The sequence below is a fragment of the Electrophorus electricus genome, chromosome 1, assembly GCF_013358815.1.
Source record: "Electrophorus electricus isolate fEleEle1 chromosome 1, fEleEle1.pri, whole genome shotgun sequence".
Taxonomy (NCBI): domain Eukaryota; kingdom Metazoa; phylum Chordata; class Actinopteri; order Gymnotiformes; family Gymnotidae; genus Electrophorus; species Electrophorus electricus.
This window is the reverse complement of record NC_049535.1, coordinates 28,012,144-28,033,894: the sequence shown is the minus strand read 5'-3', so window position 1 is coordinate 28,033,894 and position 21,751 is coordinate 28,012,144. Positions and strand designations below refer to the sequence as shown.

General features: G+C 40.5%; 1 protein-coding gene across 3 annotated transcripts; it reads left to right on the top strand.

Annotated features, from left to right (window-relative positions):
* The first annotated feature begins 1,899 nt into the window (after positions 1-1,899).
* LOC113580208 (gap junction gamma-1 protein) lies at positions 1,900-21,608 on the top strand. Of its 3 annotated transcripts, none has more exons than XM_027014606.2 (2): positions 1,900-2,071; positions 18,941-21,608. In XM_027014606.2, the coding sequence occupies exon 2, from the start codon at positions 18,995-18,997 to the stop codon at positions 20,417-20,419; it is 1,425 nt and encodes a 474-aa protein (XP_026870407.2). In that variant the 5' UTR covers positions 1,900-2,071; positions 18,941-18,994; the 3' UTR covers positions 20,420-21,608. The 3 variants fall into 3 exon arrangements, with proteins under 3 accessions (XP_026870407.2, XP_026870409.2, XP_026870408.2); XM_027014608.2 differs by lacking the exon at positions 1,900-2,071 and adding an exon at positions 2,926-2,963; XM_027014607.2 differs by lacking the exon at positions 1,900-2,071 and adding an exon at positions 14,487-14,570.
* The last annotated feature ends 143 nt before the right edge of the window (positions 21,609-21,751 follow it).

Here is a 21,751-nt window from a genome sequence, read left to right as displayed (position 1 = left end):
ACAATTTGTCTCTGTATACACAAACTGGTTATGACAGAGCAGTAGAAAAGACAACAGACGTTTGCGGCACCATGTTTTACTACTGTGCAGCAATATGGTCATGGCCTTTTGTGAGTCACATCAGAATACATCTTTAATGACGCCATGATCCCACACTTACACTCTCAGTCTTACTGATGTCCAGAATGGCCAGAATTCTTCTATGTCTTTGGAGACATGTTCCATTTGTTTTGCTGGGAGCACTCTAATACCCAAGCCATGATCTAAAAAATGTGAGTGAATCATTAATCTAGCGCATGAGTTAGTACAGTGAACCATTTACATATATTACATGTTAAATAAAAGCCTATTGATGGCTGCTTCACTGCAGTTTGTGATATTATACATGCCAACCTATCCATGTATAATAAGTCCAACACAGCAGATTTCTGATGGAGTTTTTAAGTGCTTCCTCTCTATCCACCAGTTGCCCAGCTCACAGTCTTGGTCAGTCATATAAAGGCACTCCTCGACAACAGCAACGCCCACATGCGCATTTGACCATGATGATACTGCTCCAAGATACATGTGTGAAAAAAAAGCACTCAGAGTTCAGGGACAGAGAGGGAGATGGCATGAGTATGAGAGAGGAGAAGAGCTTACCCTAATTTAACAATGAAGGGAAATACTGGTTAAAACAAGACCATTGCTGAATTTTGCTTATTTGGCAAAGACACAGTCCTTGGTTATAAGTTTTGTAGGGTTTTTTTTAACAGGAAGGACAGGTCAGAGCAATCTTACTTTGTATCTTTTTAAAAGTGGAGATAAACATCACTTTTTGATAGAAATGGAGTTATCTATGTTGAATTCTATAAATTGAATAATTTTTCTACCAAAAACACTGGATTCAAGTTTCTTGAGGGCCCACTCCATGGTGCGGCTGTACATGGTTCAATCCACCTTCCACTTCCCCTCTGACACCTTTGACTGCAGTAGAGAAGAAACCTCAAATATCTTAATCCACTTACCACTGATTTAAAATAGCAATTCATTCTGGGAAGGCCATCAAAAGAGAACATGAAGAAGTAGCTCAATTATGGTGCAATAAATCAAAATGAGCCAAGTGAATGATTATATTAAATTATAAACCTCTATGTGCATGACATCTAGATAGGGTTTTCACAATCAGTCATTCAAATGATTTAAAACAGCACTTAAGAGGGTTTTCTTGGCAGTATTCCTCTCAGGGTTATTGTGCTTTAAAATCAGCTATATAACATTCATGTATGTTGTTAAAACTTCTTGGGAATTCTCAAACAGTTGGCTGTAGGGCTCCATGCTGTCTGATGAATTGTTCTCTTAATAAATTAGTTGATTAAATTGATTGGACTTTGCTGCCTTTTTAATCCATACTGTCTCACCTTTATCTGTTCTGCGTCTCCTCTTGTCCCCACACATCATTATGAGATTTGTACATCTGTCCAAGGGGATGATACATGATGGGAAGATTTTTGGTAGCTGTAGAAACAGCTGGGCATCATTGTGTGCCTTTGCTCCCCATCCAGAGGAAGAATGCTCAGAGCGTGTTAACTCCAAGACCAAAGACGGAAGTTTCCTGTACTCCCTCTGGCCGAAACTGTGAAAGCAGATTTTGGGAGTGTGTCACTTTGGCAACAATCATGCTGTACCCCTCCAACACATTCTGAACTATCCCTGCCCTAATTAGATGAGAGAGGGAGAAAGAGAGAGAGAATGATTGAGAGAGAGAGAGAGAGAGAGAGAGAGAGAGAGAGAGAGAGAGAGAGAGAGAGAGAGAGAGAGAGAGAGAGAGAGAGATATGCTATTGGTTGTACAGGGAAGCTGTTTCCAATGTCACTGGTAAAAATAATTCAGTCATGCCAGTCAGTCTGCTAGTACCAGTCTGCCAATTGTACTTTCAGTCATGAGCTTTGCCCCCTAATCTGACAGTAGATAGATGATGAATTGTTGACTTCGCATGTGATAGACCTCAGATTTGTGGAACAGAGATCTGGGTTAGAAATGCCATGCAAACTTGCTCCAAGGAATTTTAAGAAGTCCAATTAGGGATGAGGTATGTCTTTACTGATCTTTTTTCATCTTAATTTTATTGTCTCAAATAATAGGGGATTTTAAGCATTCTGTTACTGTTTAAGTAAAGATGAACTTTATTGATAAATAAAGAGTTAATTATATTGCCAGTGGAGTTAGTAAGTTAAGTAAGTTTAAACGCATGACAAATCGTCAACACTATGATACTAACCAAATGTCAAGACATGGGCGCGTGCTTCGTGCCTGCGCTCAAGTTTGTGTTTCGCCTTTCATGAGCATCAGAAATGTCTTCTGTTAGCGCGCGGCATAGGGTAAGCTGCCTTGTCAATAAACACAGCTGTTCATCCAAGCATTCACTATTGCTGTGCACTACGCGTGTCCTTATTGAAACGGCATGAACTGAGGCAGACATGTGTCTTCTCAAGCTCACCTTAATATAGCGCAAACAATGATAATGGACAGGACTCTTACTCATAACTACTCATTGGAATTAAGAAAGGTGACAACTTTGCAAGTGTGTTTGACCATGCACTGTAGCGTCAGACCAATGAAAATAAGTTACAAAACGTAATTATTTAATCAGGTAATCAGCAAGAGACTATTAAAGACGCGAGTTCAAATAACGGATTTTACTCAGCAGCTAATTTTTATTATTTTTAAATGAAAAGATATATATGGCAAAATGGGCATCATAAAGTGGGCATGAACCAGAAAGCTACACTACCATATAGGATATTATGCTCTTAGCTTCGGCGAGGTAGCTGATCGGTGATGCTCTGAGGTACCATGAGTTTTCTCATTTTGGCGAGAGACTAAGTCGACGCTGAGGCTGTGAAAGGGGACAATTATTCAGGAACCTTGTGTCAACTATCGGGACATACTTCTTGAATGAACAGTCACAGACTCGCAGAGCGGTAAGACGTTTATATACCGTCATGTGCATCGTTGTACCTTAAAGAGCGCATATCCCTGTGGATAAATGCGGAGTTACATTTGACCGCGTGCGTTGATAAATGGACTGTTGTCTTTGTTGTTTATATATTAATTGTTTATGTAGATAATGGTGCTGTGTGGTCGCCACACGGCGTAACTTTGCGCTTTGATGATAGCGAAATGTTCACGTGCTCCAGAGCGCAACAAACGTACCTGCACGGTCTGAAGTGTTCTTTGTGTTCACATTATTTATTTGCGCTGGCAAAACGGGCACATAAAAAAACACGTGTGTCGCTTGCTTTACGCATTGTTTTACACATTGTTTGGTCGCTTGCTTTGCGCATTGTTATAGCTGAAACAAATTGGTAATGCATGGGCACATAAGATAAGATTTTAAATGTAATTAATATTTTACTCACTTGGAAGTGTCAGGAAGGGAAATAGCATGTATGTAGCAAAAGACGATTACTCATTTATTTGTGTATTTATGGATTTGCTTTTTAATGAATTGATTTATAACCACGTGCCTTGGGTCTCTTGTTCGAGGGCAATCATTTGCACTGTTCTTTGGTTTGGCACGATCACCACCGAACAAGTAAGAAATAATAAATAAATAAATAAAAATATAGATCAACGCTGATAAACACGTTGTCTAAATCTCTGATGCTGTTTTCTGCGGTTCACTGCGAGCTCAGTGGATGTAAATATGTACTGTCATTAATATCACTAGTTATGTCACTAAACATTAAAGGTATTTATTTTTACAATGGCAGTTGTGGCTCTGATCTTGGAAACACTGTTCCGTTAATATTTCTATTCTACAGAAAGTGAAAATTTGGTTGTATCTAGTTTAGTTGTAATCGAAAAGAGTTAATTAGCCCAATATTTAATATTGTTTTAAAGAACTGGTAAATCAATTTCATGCATATAACTTTGAATTTACAAATAATTAGAATTATGGTTCAAGGTGCATGTTAATATTGTTTTTGTACATAATTTAATCGGAGATTGAGGTGATTATATGTCATGGATGGTTGGAAAGTATTGGCTCATTGTAGGTCATCTCATTATCATTATTATTTGATATCTAGTAAATTGAAGTGTCTGGATTAAGCATTTGTTTAAATGTTAAAATGTTCTGCAGTTCATGTCCTGTAGATTTGCAGAGAGCATTTTTCAGTGTCACGCCCCCCTCCATCCTGAAATGTGCTTTAACCTTCCTCTCCAAGTAAGGTTAAAGGTTAATCAAAGGTTAATTTGCTAAAGGGTCATGATCATGAATAGATTTGAAAGTATACCACATGGATAGTTATGCAGAACTGTAGTAGGAACGTGATAAGAATGCATTTATTCATTGTGTTTGTGTGTCTCTGCGCAGGTGCCAGCCTGTTTTATGTAAGCTTTTATTTTCTGACTCTGTGTTTGTGTTCATAAGTATTGATTTATTCACATTGTGTTTTCTTGATGGATGAGTGCATTCATGCCTGGACAGCTTTCAACTCTTTTCCCCCACCGTATCTTTCTTTCCATTTTTTCCCACTTTGGACAGTTTTCCAACACAATCCACAGAAAGAATCAGAGAGGGATACCACAACATTCCCATAGAAACTGTGAAAGCAAATATATAAAATCGAGAAAAGAAGGGAAATGGCACTTAATCTGAGTAAAGAGTGACATGAGTGGCAGATTTTCTCCAGTAGGCAATCATACACATGTGCATGCACACATACCCCCCCCCCCCCCCCCCCCCCCCCCCCCCCCCCCCCCCCCCCCCCACACACACAGACATATACACAGGAGGACAGACTGCTCCGTTCCACTTGGTTAAGACCAGTTTGGACCATCTCAATCTAAAGGATGTCTAACTGAAAATGAGTAGTGACAGCTGTGCAGCCTTGGACTACTGAGAGGTTCTCACGTTCCAAAATAGTATTAAGGGGAAAGTGTAAGATATTTCATTATGATGATCTGATCAATGTTTTCATGATTGGAATTCAGTTTGTACGTATGTGGACACTTTGTGGACACTGTGCACATAGGAAGACCCTCAATATTACTATCTGTGTGTGTTAATATGAATGTTACCTCTATCCCCATACTGATGAATATGCACACACTAAACTTACAAGCACACACACAGTATTGTTGGATGTGCATCCTGAGTGACATTCCCAATAGTCCCATTGAGCATTACTAAGGTAGACCTTGATCACACACACACACACACACACACACACACACACACACACACACACACACACACACACACACACACACACAAACACAAAATGCACACATAAGAACACATACAAAAACCGTACAATTTTCACTGTAAGTCTTAAAGGTTTATGACATTAGTGGATTGCTGAGAGCCAGTACACACACTGACAGAGCCAGATCTCTCTCACATACACTCCTACACACACACACACACACACACACACACACACACACACACACACACACACACACAACACAACACAAAAAAATTTAGGAATTATTGCTTTCTTTCTCAAGCATGTCTAACATTATTTTTGCTCAAAACACATTCTCTGTCTACACTCTCTCTCTCTCTCTCTCTCTCTCTCTCTCTCTCTCTCTCTCAGGCACACACACACACACACACATACACAAACAAACAATATACAGACTGATTTGAGATGAAGCAGAATCTGTATCACAGGAAGGAACGCATGCTACATTTGCTTGGACAAGACTGCACTGCGTCAGAAATCCAGAGAGAAAGAAAGAGAGCAACGAAGAAGGGGGACCCAAACAGAGTGAGCCATAATGAGAGAAACAATACACATAAATTCATGTTTCACCCATACCATAGATGAAAAGACGGAATGCGTGTATCTGGTGTCACACGCTATAAAGGCACTACCACAGAAGCCTATTCAGACTAAGAGAAAGTGTAGACTTACATGAGGTATGTCAGGTCTCAGGGGTGTCCTTTTGCACGTACATGTATGAATATTAGGAAATTGCTTTAAGTAAAATCAGGTACAACAAATGCTTTAACATTTTCTTGTTAGCTGTATCTATCTTGTTCTCTTCAGAACACCTGCTATGTTGTATAGCACTGTCTGTCTGTGGTAGCTCAGTGTTTAAGTTGCTTGACTTGTAATTGGATGGTTGCTGGTTCAAGCTCCCCACTGTTGGGCCCTTGAGCAAGGCCCCTAACCCTCAAGTTGTGCTCAGTCATAATTGTAAGTTGCTTTGGATAAAAGTATCAGGTGAGAGTCATTTTATTCAGTTAAGCATCTCTTACCAAACACAGTTCCCCAGAGAGATGAAGATGGAGGTGTAGATTTCCCTTTCTTTGTCTTACTCTTAATTGGGAGATGCTATGTTGAATATATTGAATAAGATAAGCATTTTTAAGATAAGTATTTAAAAAGAGTTACATTTTCTGTTAGCTCTTCCTTTTTATACTTTATTTCTGCATCTCACTCATCTAGTCCTACTGCTATTGGCATGATGAAAGCTGTCTTTGTTATGTAACCAACACAAGATGCTTGCTCTACTTCTCCCATAGAAGATCAAGTGTAAGGGAGTATGTGTCTGTACTTATTTGAGTTTGAGCATTTGTTAAATGTCCTTCCTCCTTGCCTTTTCCCCAAGTCATATTCTGGGGGAGTATCGTTCACCCATGGCTGGGTCTCCATGGCTACAAGGGTTGAGCCAATCAGAGCGCAAGACCACCATGTGCTCCAGACGAGGAACAGAGCCCGCTGGCGACACAGATGCTAGTGCGCTAAAGCTAACCCAGCATTTTTCACTCTACCCCTCTGCCACCTTGCCATCATTTGCTCATCTCTTGTTATCTGCTCACCTCATCTATTTGCTCTGTGACCTGCGTGTGGTCTCTGGTGGTCTTTCTTCTCTTCTGGTGTTTTAGGGAGCCTGGTGAATTTAAAGAGGGTTTTAAATTTGTTGCTGTGTTCAGCTTTAGGGAAAATGTTAGTACATCGACATGGTAAAGGACACAGGGAGGGAAAGAAAAGTGTCCCTCTGGCAAACAAGTGGTAAATCAACTTGTTTAGACAGTCAGGAGGAGAGTTCAGCTCGGAATGTGGCCTCCCTGCAGCCATATGTGTCTGAGGCAAGTGTATTTATAATGAGTGTATGAAAGGAGGAGCCACAGAGAAAGAGGCAGTTTGGAGAGTTTAAATGTCATGTATCAGAATGAAGAGAGCAGGCTATGTAAATATTTCCTCCATTCTCACAGCAACGGCATGGCATGGCATAAAGCCTGCGTCTGTTTTTATAGGTTTTACTATGAGCCTGTGATTTCAATGTGCCTTTCCACCTAAAAAAGTTTAAAAAATCATAAGACACTGAAAACTAATTGTCTGTCATTTCAAATAGGGTCTGAAACTATTGATGTTAAGTGTTAGGCAGCAGTGTGTGGGATTGGAGCCAGTGCAAAATCCGCCGAGGATATTTGAAGCGAAGACTGCAGAAATAGAGCAGCAAGGTTGGACAACTGAGAATGAGACTGGTTTTCTGGTGTCCCTGTTGATTGATTCAGGAAGGCCTTATTTTTTCTGTCCTCACCTCTCAAAAATTACATTGTTTTATTGAACCTATTGCTGCTTTTAAAACAGAATTCCATTGTTTGAGCCTAATCTCAAGTTTTATTCTTTGAGTTAGTTTGGTAAAATCACACAGTATGGTACTGCACCTGTGAATCCCTGTGAACCACATGCACACACACACACACACACACACACACACACACACACACACACACAGACTTTGGTTTCAGGCTTTATGCTCAGATTTTTGGAAAAATCCCTTCAAAGGCAATCCATGGTTTCCATGGAGACTGAAATATTCTCCCTAGCCTGTGTTTCCTAAAAACACCACCATCCTCATCAATCTCATGCCCTCTCTAGTTCTCTCTTTAATTTTTCATCTGCATCCACTAAGAATACAAACAATTTAAGAGAGGTAAAGATTTTAAAGATGCTATCGATATATTTATTACTTTGTCCTGACCTTTTAGTATTATGACGTTTAGTAGTATGACGTTTAATATTATGATGTTAGGAAATTCTGTTGTTGCAATGATGGAATTAAGGTCATCATGTGATTCACTGTGCATACGGTTCTAGAAGCACAAGGTTCACAAGGTTCCAGAAGCACTTTGCTTGCACAGCTGATGAAGGACCTCTGTCCAAAACGTCCTGTTTTTCAAAAACCTTGTGTACTTCACCACAATTCTGAATAATATATATGTAAAAAAAAATCCCCACTTTCCCTCCTCTGGGCTGTCTTTTTCCTTCTGGAAGCACTTTGCTTGCACAGTTGATGAAGGACCTCTGTACAAAATGTTCTGTTTTTCTGAAACCTTGTGTACTTCACTGCAATTATATATATATATATATATATATATATATATATATATATATATATATATATATGTATGTATGTATGTGTGTGTGTGTGTGTGTGTGTGTGTGTGTGTGTGTGTGTGTGTGTGTGTGTGTGTGTGTGTGTGTGTGTGTGCGCGGTCAAAAATTCCCACTTGCCCTCCTCTGGGCAGTCTTTTTCCTTCAAACTCAGGTCCTCTACTAGAGGCCTGGGAGCTTGAGAGTCCTACATAGTATCTTAGCTGTCCCCAGGACTGTACTCTTCTGGACAGAGATCTCAGATATTGTCCCTGGGATCTGTTGGAGCCATTCTCCTAGTTTGAGGGTCACAGCGTGTAGTGCATAGATTACCTAGATCTTTCAGCCCTTGGTATTTCTCAAGCTTTTCGTGTTAATTGTTCCTCATGTTGTTATCACTTGAGAAACGCCTGCCAACTAATGTTGCACCACGTTGATGGGAGGGTTAGAATTATGCGCAAGCAGCATAACTGATGAGCTTGTCAGATGTCAATATTTGAAGCTGGTGCAGGTAGAGTAATGATGTGGGGAATCTTTTCTTGGTGCATTCTCTAAGACCTGTGGACACACCTTTGGACAGTGGGACACTATGACAGAAGGACAACACAGTGCAACATGCCACAAGGGTCATGGATTGGTTCCAGCAACATGACAGTGAGTTTTCCTTGCCAACCAGCCAAATGCATCATTGTTTTGTATGGGAGGCTAAGGGTAGAACAGCTCATATCATCCCTTCCTACCAGTTGAATCAAGCTGTGATGTCACATAATTATGTTCCATAAGCCCACTGGGAAAATGCAGCCAAACATTCCTCTGCTTTGCTGCATGGTACTTTTACTGGAGAATTAACACTTAATTCCATGTTAAAAATCACATGGTATTAGGTAGTGTAAGTTCAGCAGGGGCATTTCACACACTTCTCCCAGTGCTGACTCCAAAGTAGTTGCTATCAATGACAAATAACAGAACAAATTTAATCTTTAATCAGCTAATTAATCATTTAATAACTGCATAAAATAGGCCTATGGACATATGGCTGAGGCTCAGTGTGATTGCCTTATCTTACTGAGTTTATACTAGATGGAAAAGAAGTAAAGAAAGATCAGGACATAGATGTGAGACATCAATAAGACACATCACTGCAGTGCTTTGCTCTGAAACAACAGAATAAGGATGTCAAGTCTACAATTTGCTACAATCAATATAGTAATCTAGAGAAAGAGATAGATAACTAGATAGAAAGGGGGGACTGACCATGCTTTGTTTGATGTTGTATGTGCTGAATATATTTCCCCAGATTCTTCAGCAAAGCCTCCAGTAGATATTCTTTAGATTCTCAATAGCAGATCCTTTTTATTTGTGAAAATGTGTTTGTACAGGCATACTTTATATGAATATGTTTAACTGACTTGCTAGTCATCTTCAAGAGCTGGGCAGACGTGGTGGTTTGGGTGAGAGAAGAAGAGATGGGGAGACAATGCTGGGTGCATGTCTGAGCTTGACTGGTGTTGATATTGATTTTGGGAGCTCACTTTGTGCTCACCTCTGATACAGCCAAGAAGGTCTGCTTTGTACTTGTTACCATTGTCTCATTATCATTTCTATTTCTTTGATTTATTATTTACTCTGTTTTGCATTTTGCATTTTATATAAATGCTACACTTATATTAGTGTTATAACAAAATATGTGGTAAGCACACAATTGTAGTTCCCAAATATGGTTTCTAAAATCCATGCTTCTTTGGGGGGTTGCTGTTTTGCAATCTAATGGAAAATTCCTCAAAAGAACACAGGTTGGAGGTGAAGGACACAGATTATGTGACTGCTGTATATAGAGCCACATTTTTAAATTGTAGGAAGTGTCTGCTAGGGGGTTTGGCGGGCAGGGTTCAAAATTGGCATTCAGACAGACTTTTATATATATTTTGTGTGTGTGTGTGTGTGTGTGTGTGTGTGTGTGTGTGTGTGTGTGTGTGTGTGTGTGTTTTGTATTGGGTCTTTGGGGGGTATTACTGTGAGTTTGTCTTAGGGGCAGCACTGAGTCTATCTTTCTCCCTTCAGGCCATTTTCAATCTGTGCATATTAATAGACAAGAGCTGTTATCGTGCTGTGGTTTGCAAACATAGCTATATAGAGGAACCTACACAGCTAAGATCCTGAATATGACAAATAACATAAGACTAATAATCCTGCCATGTGTCCTGCAAATCCTCATCAGGTCTTAATGAAGAGCCTAAGTCATGTACCTCAAAGACACAACTCAGGGCACAACTCAAAGACCTGGTCATCTCATTGTCCAGTCTGGGCAATGATAGGTAGGTGCTTCCAAACTGGCTCTGAAAAAGATTACTTTTTGATACTGAAAGGAATCATAAATTAATGTGGAGGTAGGTGTCTGAAATATGCCTTTAGCATACTTGAATAATAGAATGCAATCTGAGGACATACCAAATACAGGCTGCAGATGTTAACAGATGCTATTGTCTTGAATTACATTTTTGGTCATTTGGTTAATTCCAGATTAAGGCCAGATGGCTACAAACTCTTGTATTCCCCTGAGTTCAGTGTGATAAATATACAGTGACACTTCATGATTACCTGTTTGTGTGTGTGTGTGTGTGTGTGTGTGTGTGTGTGTGTGTGTGTGTGTGTGTGTGTGTGTGCGTGTGCGTGTGCGTGCATGCATGCGTGTGTGTGTGCAGCTTCATAAAACTGCTATATTCAACCACTATGCCCCTTAACATCCCTTCATTAGGTTCGCAGGTGCTCTCACCTTGAATTAAGCCTTATTTTCTTTATTGTCCCTGTTATGACATTTCGCCACTCTCTGTCTCTTTATTCTCCTTTTCCCCACCACTCACTCTGTACTGCCAGCTCTCAAATCTCCCACTCTTTAGTTTCACCTGCCCCTTAAGCTGCATCTTTCCTTTTCTCTCCTCCCTTCATCTTTCTCTCTCTCTCTTTACACTATTCATCCCTTTATTTTGACCCTGTTCATCATAGTTGTGGTAGGAGAATCACTAGTATAACAGTACACTCAAACTGTGACACAGTATTCTTGTACTCATGTTTAGTCCACACCTGGCCTCACCGCAACATGGCATGTAGATATACTTAACTCAGTGAAAAATAAACCAGTTCTCAGGGGATATCTAGTCTATGTGTGCAGTGCTTCACACAAGAGCCATTTTCACACGTATGTTAGCCTGCAAGTCACTGCCTTTATATTATACCTTTAGGGCAAGATTTAGTGATTTCAGTACCTTAGGCAAAAGACAGAAGTGGAGGCACCAGCTACATTTTCAGGAATTCTGATTCTAGATTACAGAGTTTAATACAATATTACCTTCAGTGCTCTTTGACAAGCTTAAGAGGCTTGGTGTGCACCACTCTTTGTGTTGCTAGATTCGATTTTCTTTTTTTGTCAAACAGAAAATAGTGTGTTTCCACTCCTCAGATTCTCAGTACTGGTGTCCCCCAGGACTGCATTTTGTCTCCTTTGTTATACTCTCTGTATACCAGTGACTGTATATCAAATTCCTAATCAGTCAAATTGTACACATTTGAAGATGATACAACATTTGTGGGAATGATATCTATTTGTGGGAAGATGAAAGAAGCATACAGGGACATGGTCAGAAATTTAGTAGAATGGAGTAGAAGTAGTCATTTAAGCCTGAACACTGATGAAACTACAGACCTGGTACTTCACTCCAGGAAATGGAAGGTGTACCTACAACTCCTGCCCTTTAATGCTCAGGGTGTAGAGAGGGTTGGGGACAACTATCAGTATGGCATTTAAGCAGAAACACAGCTTTGGGAATTTGGTGAACGGCATATGAGAGAGAACAGTTAGAAAAGATTGCAAAAGAAAACATTACAAATGTATGGAAATAGTTCGTACCCAGCAGAGTAAACTTCTACCTTCTGTTAACAAGTTCTAGAGCATCTGGGTTCGTTAACAGCACTCACACTACTGCTCTCAGAATGTTAAACTACACTGCAGTGTTTTTGTTTTATTTTATTTTGTTTTTGTTTTATTCATGTGTTTTAATGTATGTAAGAGACAATGTGTCCGATTTTTGGATGTTTGTTGTTTGTGTTGAGCACTAACTGAAACAAGATCTGACTGATATGGCAGTAAAAGTGATGAAACTGGATTGACAGTTAAAGGCTGCAAAAAATTCACAAAAATTAATGAGGGGGAAAAAATTATTGAAAAAAATTATATTTTAAATGTTTTATTGTGTATTTCTTTAAATTTGTTATCTATTTACATAATCTGAGGAACTATATTTTCACCTTTCATTACTTTCAAATTTAATTGGTTTGTAAAAACTCTTTGATATCCATCATCACTAGAAAAGGTGGAGAAAATGTCAAATTGTAAGAGACAGATAGGTGTTGACCTCTGCAGGAACTGCGAAGCAGAGTTAAATTACAGAGCAATAATCAACCACCCAAAGCAGCTGCAAATGAGCCAGGAAAGAAACTCAGATTCCCACATCCTTAGAAAGGCAGGAAACCCAGAGGGCCGTGGCTGGGAGAAGTCTCAGTATGAGCCATGAAGCAACTTTCAGCACAATCAAAAGGTAATGAAGATATGAAGTACAAATATGGCAGCCAAAGAATAACACGTGACATTCCTACCTGAAACACCGGGACTGTGTCAGGGTGAAGAACATACAGACAGAAAAAAAGAAAAGGACGCAGACACACCCATCCAACTGAAGCGTTTTATGAAAGTAACGAAAACGAAACTAACCGTAACGTGAACTAACTGCAACAAAAGAAGTCAGCATAACATTAATGCAAACTAAACAGGCTTAAATAAGGAACAACATAATGATAAGCCCAGGTGGTGTGGCTACTAACAGATAGCACACTCTACCAGAGGGAGGTGTGGACTAACAAAACAACAATTGTAACAGACATAAAAACAAAACAAAATATTGAATCTAACAATAGTGAAGTTCTCTCCTGTTTGCTCTAAAACATTAATTAACTAAAGTAGGGTATATATTATTCCTGCTTGAACACAAACCTTTCCTTGACAAATCAGTGACCTTTAGTTTCTTATAAAACCAAAAAAAAAGTCAATTTAACCCAACTGATTGCATTTCAATTATATTTTAATTATCAATTTTACAATGTCTTTGTGTGTAGCTGTGAAATCCTCTGACTATGAGACTATGAAGAGGATTGGGGAGAGTAAAGAGAGACAGCTGGCAGCTCAAATCCCAACCATGACCAAAGACTGGAAGATGAATATGAAAGTGAATATTAATATGGAGTGCTGCTCCAAGCATGGAGTAGACAGAGGAGGTGAGAGAGAAGCACTATGTTGTACAGTGTGTGTGTGTGTGTGTGTGTGTGTGTGTGTGTGTGTGTGTGTGTGTGTGCGTGCGTGTGTGCGTGTGTGTGTGTGTGTGTGTGTGCGTGTGTGTGTGTGTGTATGGGAGGGTGAAGCTGCAGAGGGAATTCCCTTGTCTGCTTTTAATCTATTCAGCCCCCACCCCCATGCTCTCTCCTTCAGACTGTGGTCAGCCCCTTCATTTCACAGCTCACTCTCTCTTCACCTGCTCTAGCCCTTTCACTTTAATGGCATTAGATGTTCTCCAAGTGCACTGTGAAAATGCTGTGTGTTATACAGTGAGAGCTGTAGATTAAGTACAAGATAATACATGGTGCAAAAACAATACATTGCAAAACAGGCAAAGTGGTATTGACCCTGGACCTTTCGTATTAGAAATGTGCTTGTGCGTCGCTCCCAGCTCTGACCTAATTCAGGAGAGTAAGCAGGGAGATGGGTGCATTGTGTGTATCTGTACAGAGTGACAACCATAGTCAAAGTGGAAGTTACTACATGGTGTGTGTGTGTTCATGTGTGTGCGCGCACACAGTGAGATACGCGGGGGCTTCGTACATCCCATCTTGTGTTTCCTCTCCCCCTTTCTCTGCAGTCTCACATGGTTGTTAGACCGCGTGTGTGTAAATGTAGGTGTCCAGTCGTTTGGGGGTTTTAAGGTCAATAGAGGCTGATGTCCGGGTGGTTTCAAGAGAAGAAAAGAGAAGAAAGGATAGAGAGGAAAAGAAAGAGAAGAAAAGAAAGCAAAGGAGTGCTGATGAAATGAGGGGAGGAGAGAAGCAGACACAAAGAGGAGAGGCAGACGGAACGCCTGAGAGTGTGTGAGTATGCAGTTTGGTCTCTGAACATGTGCTGAGGAAAGGAGGAGTTTTTGTGTGTGTGTATGTGTGTGTGTGTATGTGTGTGTGCATTTGTTTATACATGTGTTCAAGTTCTCTGTTTTATTATATCCACATTCTCTTAATTGCATTCAGTCATAGCATACACAGTTACGTGAAGCAGTTTCATGTATGTATACACACACATACACTAGTACGCACACATACACACACACACACACAAACACCCACACCTACACACACACACAAACACAGAGTATACCTCTTCTCAATTTTTTTCTTTTGTTTTATTCTTAACGCTGCACAATTGCATGTACACGGTTAGGAATTCTGTTTTTAACCCACTGTGTTGAACAGAACACGCTCTGTGCGTTCATTGTGCATTCTATCCCACTCTTTCCAGTACTCATTCCAGTGTTCATTTTTTCATATGACAAAATTCAAACAATAGTCCAGTCCAGATTGGGTAGAAATTCCTTCTTAACTTTCACTAGCTTCACTAGTGTTTGTTGTAGTGTTTATTTTAATTGAATAGTGTTTATTTTAATTGGGGAAAAAAAGAATAATGAAAAAAGTGTATTTTATCATGTCAAACAAGGAAGTCAAAACTAATCTAGCAAGGAAAAATACAAATAGCTATCACAGATTATAAAGTAGCCATTTAGACTATTCTACTGATTGTTGTCTATGAGACTTCGACTTTGAGTAAGTTTTCTGAGTAAGTCTTCTCATGTATGTACGTGGTCTACAAGACTGTGGCTAGACTCAGGAAGGAGGCATGCAGTGCTTGTTTATGTGGACATCAAAGACTCAGTCATACACCACACCAGAGTTTAGTTTTTACTTGCAGTTAAAGTGAAATCAGCACAACACTGTTTATGTAAGATGTAAAAATGTATGTAGAATGTTCAGCATATTGAGATGGTAACATGAATATTTAGTATCCCACTAATTATAAAATATTTTGTTGAAAATGTTTTTATCTTTTTCTAACACATTTTTATAAGTTAGGATCTGTGTTTGGCAAACCTTTGTGTTAATGCCTCTAGAAAGCATGTGTTTTGTTCACCATTTCATTTCTTAGTACACACATTGGTATTTTACTTGCTTCTTGGTACACATGGGTAATATTTGTTTCTTGGCACACGTGTGTATTCTATTTGTTTCTTGCTACACATGGGTATTATATTTGTTTCTCAGTGCACACATGGGTATTATATTTATTTTTGGTATGTGTATGGGTATTGTGGGTAGGTATATATTATATTTCACATGAAAATTCCACTAATGGGCATAATAACTCCAATAAGAGGTTTTGGGAAGCCCTTTACCTTTTGCTAAGTTAGAAAGCCAGCACAATAGGGCTCTCTCAACACCACAGCTAGAATAAGAATAGCACCTGGTGTCAGTGGCATAGTGGTTAAAATGTGGTTAGAATAGCTGGTAAAGTGCTGTTAGAGTACCGTTTAGAGTATTGTTAGAGTACCGATTAGAGTGCTGTTAGAGTACCGATTAGAGTGCTATTAGAATAGTGGTTAGAGTACCTGTTAAAGTAGCAGTTCCAGTGCTATGACAGCTTCATCTGTACCAAATGCCAGTAAATAACAAACTGTTTTACCAGTAATACTGTCACAGGCCTGCTTCCCAGGTAACTACTGGATTATTACGGAGGATGAGAGAAGAACAGAGAGCGCGAGGAAATGAGGGAGCGAGAGAGAGACAGAGATGAAGGTGAAGTGGATGAAAGTGGGTTGGCACGGATGCTGTAGTGAGAGGATTCTGCTGAGCATAAGCCCTGTGTGTCCCACTGCCCAGGATCCACAGAACTGATGAGATCATTTTGTGTTTGTGCGCAAGTGTGTGTGTGTGTGTGTGTGTGTGTGTGTGTGTGTGTGTGTGTGTGTGTGTCCATGCATGTGCTGCGGATTCAAAGAAAGCAAGCACAAGCATTGAAGTTGTAGTCACGAAATAACCAGCAAAGATCAGCAGTTTCTTTTCATTCACAGTACTGGCTGGAGTTTATATATTACTGCAACATGTATATTACTGCAACTGCATATATATGTGTATATATACAACTGCAACAATATTGACTGCAACTCTGAAGTCAATCACACAGGCAATTCTGCAGTGTCTACAAAGATATAGTGCAGTATCACTCCAACAAGATATAGTACACTATCAATACACCATAGTGCAGTATCACTACATCAAAATACCTTACAGTATCACTACAGCAGGGCTAAAAATACATTGGCCAAGATTTGTAGAGCAGGGTATAAGAACCACTGTAATGTTTTATATATGTTATGATCTATAAATTGATAAGCCTTGGCAATGAAAAATCATACATGTCCATTTATTGTTTCCACATACTACAAAATAAAACCAATACTATAAAGTGAAATTGCAAGTTCTGTTGTTAAATATCCACAGAAATTCCGTAAGGTAAGTCTAAATAAATCATACTTGGAATTTTAATGTAATTTTAATGTAAAAGTTACACAAAAAGGGGACATGGATGATATATGGTTTTTCGTTGCCATGGCTCAATTATGTGCTTAATACAAAATAGCTTTTTTATATGAATAATATATTTAAGGAAATTCAAGAGTTTGATGAATAAATAATTTGTTTTATAGAAGTATAGCTACTGAGGCACATCATCTGTATGTGGGATAATGTCGGTCCTGTCTGAGGGTGAGTGCATTTTTAGGTGTAGGGCCCTTTTATATCATATCAATGAGATATATAAGGAGGACGAGGTGCAGGGGGATTGGATGAGTGTTTTACAGAAACAGAACCAACTGCATTGTTCCCTTTGAGGATAAGTGTTTTTTTAACCTTGTAGATAAAAATGCTCCATTGTGATTATGCATGTGTATGTGTGTGTGTATGTGTGTGTGTGTGTGTGTGTATGTGTGTGACCCACTCCTCACTTGGTAGGTCTTTCTTTCTTCACCCTCTGTGCCACTGCTAGCACTCTCTGATACACTGGGCGGAAGGGATAGCCCAGTCTTAGATTCAGTAGAGCTGGGAAAATTAGAGCTCCATGCCTAGATTCTAGGATCTCTGTTTGGGAATCAGAACCAGGTGCCTCTGTTTCTGCCCAGAAGGTCAGGAAGGACTCTGAAATTACATAACAATTCTTCCTTCTTCTCTCTCCTCTCTCTCTTTCTATCTCTCCCACCTACTTTCTTTCTCTCTGTAATTCATACACACATGCACACATACACACACACAGAAAGATCTATCTGTATCCCTGGTTGCCTAGCATTTCACAGACATACCCTTATATGGTCATGGTGATTGATACCTCAAATGTTTTATTGAGAAGCAAACATTCAACTTGAAGAAGTGAGTGGAAAGAAACCAGAGAATGTAGACACAGATCACTAAACAAATGCAAAGCCTGTCTGTCTACAGGCAGCCTAAAATCTATGAGGTGTGTGTGTGTGTGTGTGTATGTGTGTATGTGTGTGTGTGTGTGTGTGTGTGTGTGTGTGTGTGTGTGTGTGTGTGTGTGTGTGTGTGTGTGTGTGTGTGTGTGTGTGTGTGTGTGCCTTTTAGAGCAACTCTTATGTGTTATCCAGTCATATAATATGTATGATTAAGAATTATTAGAACCCAATAACACTACAGGAAAGCAGGTTAACACAGAATTTAAACCAGGAAGTCCAGCAGTGCAGACCTACATTTTACCCCATTTAAGTCATTCACACCATTGTGATGCACTAGGCTGGTCATTCTCATGCTGTGGCATACATGCATTGTAGGTTAAACTGTGTCCATTTATGACTTAATTATTTTTACTTATCATGACCTTACCTCATCATCTATGGTCACAACATAATTTACTTTAACCTTGAGAAAGCAAGTTAAATTATGAAAGCATAATGATTTGGAGCTACACAATAACCGACTACCAGTAGACACATAAACTCTAGAATGAATCCTGACAGCATATACAGTCCACTGTGATTCTGTTGCTGTAATGGTATAAAATGCTGGCATAGTGTAAAATTCTGTGATGGTGAAATCCGGTCCTGATGATCAAATTGGCAGCTTCAAAGTTGTTGAAGCAGAAGCTGCCTACTGCAATAATTTATAATATAATATAATTTAAAAATTGTATTTTTAGCTTTATAAATAAAACTTCTGAACAACCGTTTCCTGATTTCAGAGTAATGATTCAATTGATCATGAAGGCTTTTTGAAGACTGTAAATATCTCATGCCATCTCCTGTTTTGGAGCTGTTTTCCAGTAATACTACACACTAAGTATAACATTTGATATATACAGGCAATTTTAGTTTAGTATTATGTTGTTTGAAATTCTGTCTCTGATGTAGAGTCTGTGAGCCGTGCTGTTCGGGAGGCTGTCTGCCCTGTTGTCGTCAGACGTCATGAGCTGGAGCTTCCTTACGCGTCTGCTGGAGGAGATCCAGAACCACTCCACTCCAGTGGGGAAGCTCTGGCTCACCGCACTGGTCGTCTTCCGCATTGTTCTGACTGCTGTGGGTGGAGAGTCCATCTACTACGATGAGCAAAGCAAGTTCGTCTGCAACTCAGGAACGCCGGGATGCGAGAATGTCTGCTATGATGCCTTTGCACCTCTCTCACATGTGCGCTTCTGGGTCTTTCAAATCATCCTGTCTGCCATGCCCTCACTCCTCTACATGGGCTATGCAGCCAATAAGATCTCCCACTCTGAGGAGGTGCAAGGGGGTACGGTCGGTGCCCCAGTGGGTGACCGGGAAGAGGGCAGGTACCCACAGAGGAGGCCCCGGAAACTGTACTTTGGAGTGCAGCAGCACAAGCCAGTGGGTGAGGATGGTGAGGAGGAGCGTGAGGATGACCCCATGATCTATGAAGTGCCCGAGATGGACAGTGGGCAGCAGGAGCTGGTGCCAACGCGGCCCAAGCCCAAGCTGCGGCACGATGGGAGACGGCGCATCCGTGATGATGGGCTGATGCGGGTGTACGTCCTACAGCTGCTGACCCGATCTGCTCTGGAGGCAGGCTTCCTGGCTGGTCAGTACCTGCTGTATGGCTTCCGAGTAGCACCCGTGTTCGTGTGCTCGGGCAATCCATGCCCGCACAGCGTGGACTGCTTCGTTTCACGCCCTACGGAAAAGACCATCTTCCTGCGCGTCATGTATGGCGTCAGCTGCCTCTGTCTACTGCTAAACATGTGGGAGATGGTCCACCTGGGAGTGGGGACCATCAAAGATGCCCTGCACAAACACCATGCCCCCACCGCCACTGCCAAGGACGAGTTGCAGCTGAGACTGCTGGAGCGTAGGGGTGTAGCCGTGGGTGTGGGCAGGCCAGTACTTAGTGACGGAGAGCCAGGTGATGACAGCAGGGGCATAGTCCGTGAGGCAGACTATGTTGGTTACCCATTCTCATGGAACACGCCTTCTGCGCCACCCGGCTACAATATCGAGGTGAAGCCTGAGGCCATGCCCTACACAGATCTGAGCAACTCCAAGATGGCATGCAAGCAGAACCGTGCCAACATTGCACAAGAGGAGCATCAGCAATATGGCTCCAATGAGAACAATGTCCCCTCAGCCACCGATGTCAGGCCACCACTGGTCAACAGGGACGTCGTCCAATTAGAGGCAGCCATTCAGGCCTACACCCTCCAGCACCATGCCAATACCGATCATGACAACAACCGTGATAACAATGATAAGCCGCAAAGTAACATCCCCCAAGCTACACAGAAAGAGAAGAAACATCGCCTGAAACCCAACCAAGCTGGCAGTGCAGGAAGCAGCAGCAGCAGCAAGTCTGGAGAAGGCAAACCATCTGTGTGGATATGACTCTGCATGGGCATGCATGCATCCATATGGATTTCTCTATCATTCAACAACACCTTGGGCATTAATATACATACATACACAAACATGCAATACACTTTTGATATACACTAAGCTCTCATAGACAGAGATTCTGTAGGAATTTTTGAAACACCTTTCGTGCCTTCAGATCCAAGGAGCTCTGAAGTATGAAAGTATACTTTTGACTGAAATGCCCAAATACCTCTGGTATTACCAAGGTTTTCTCTGGTCTTCCTATTGTGTTAAGTTCTATTTGATCAACTGAACCATGTGGCTGTTTTATGTCAGCCACAGTCAAAAATGTTTTTACTAAACTATTGACTAAAAATATGACAGTGATAGTGGTTTGGGAAGCTTCAAATCTTTCTTTGATTTCTCTTTGGAATGCCGATGGAGCTGTTTTCCGATTCCAAACCAGCTGTCATCCTTTCTTCAATTCTAACAGTGACTATGACATTATAATGCCAAGTTTTAATGCTGGAACATTACTTAGCAATGCTGCAGGTTTTCTGCTGTAATAATTGAGAAAAGGTCTTCTGTGGTTGATATAAGCAGACATCCATGTACACAGATACGCAGATACTTTGTCGAAGTAATAGAGACCTATAATATTGTATAGCCATTATTCATTTCTCATACTGCCCCCTCCTGTTTCAATGTCGCTATTTCAATCTAACCAGCTGTAGGGCATGAGGTAGCCCCAACAGAGTGTGAATATGTAGCATAGCGTAGTCTGTTACAGTAGTTTTAGTTTGTCAGAATGTCTTTGGGAATTGCTGCCATATGGAGAGATATTCTTTCACCATTAGTAAGGATTACAGCTGACTAACTCCCTCACATCATAGTATGTTTTATAAAACATGCTTTATGGGCAGTCCTACACATACAGCCACACACGCAGAGTTCACATGAGCATCATACACTGTGGGAAAGTCTTCTGTTTGTTATGTATTGCCACATTCCAACTTACGAAATACTTTTTCTTGCCTTTTCTTGGATGATACAATGCACCAGTGTAAAAATGTTTCGCTGTGGGAGACCAAATACTGTTTGTCACCATGGAGACATCATGCTGCTATATCATATCATACTGTCCAAGGTGAACGGGCCATAGAACTCCTATGTGTGTGTGTGTGTGTGTGTGTGTGTGTGTGTGTGTGTGTGTGTGTGTGTTTGTGTGTATGTGTCTGTGTGTGTTACTTTTGTTGCTTACATGTAAGCGATGTGTACAAACCCTTTATAATTCAGCAATACTTTTTGTCCACCCCAAATAATTCCTGCTCACACTACTCATATAATGTGTTACATTGGGTG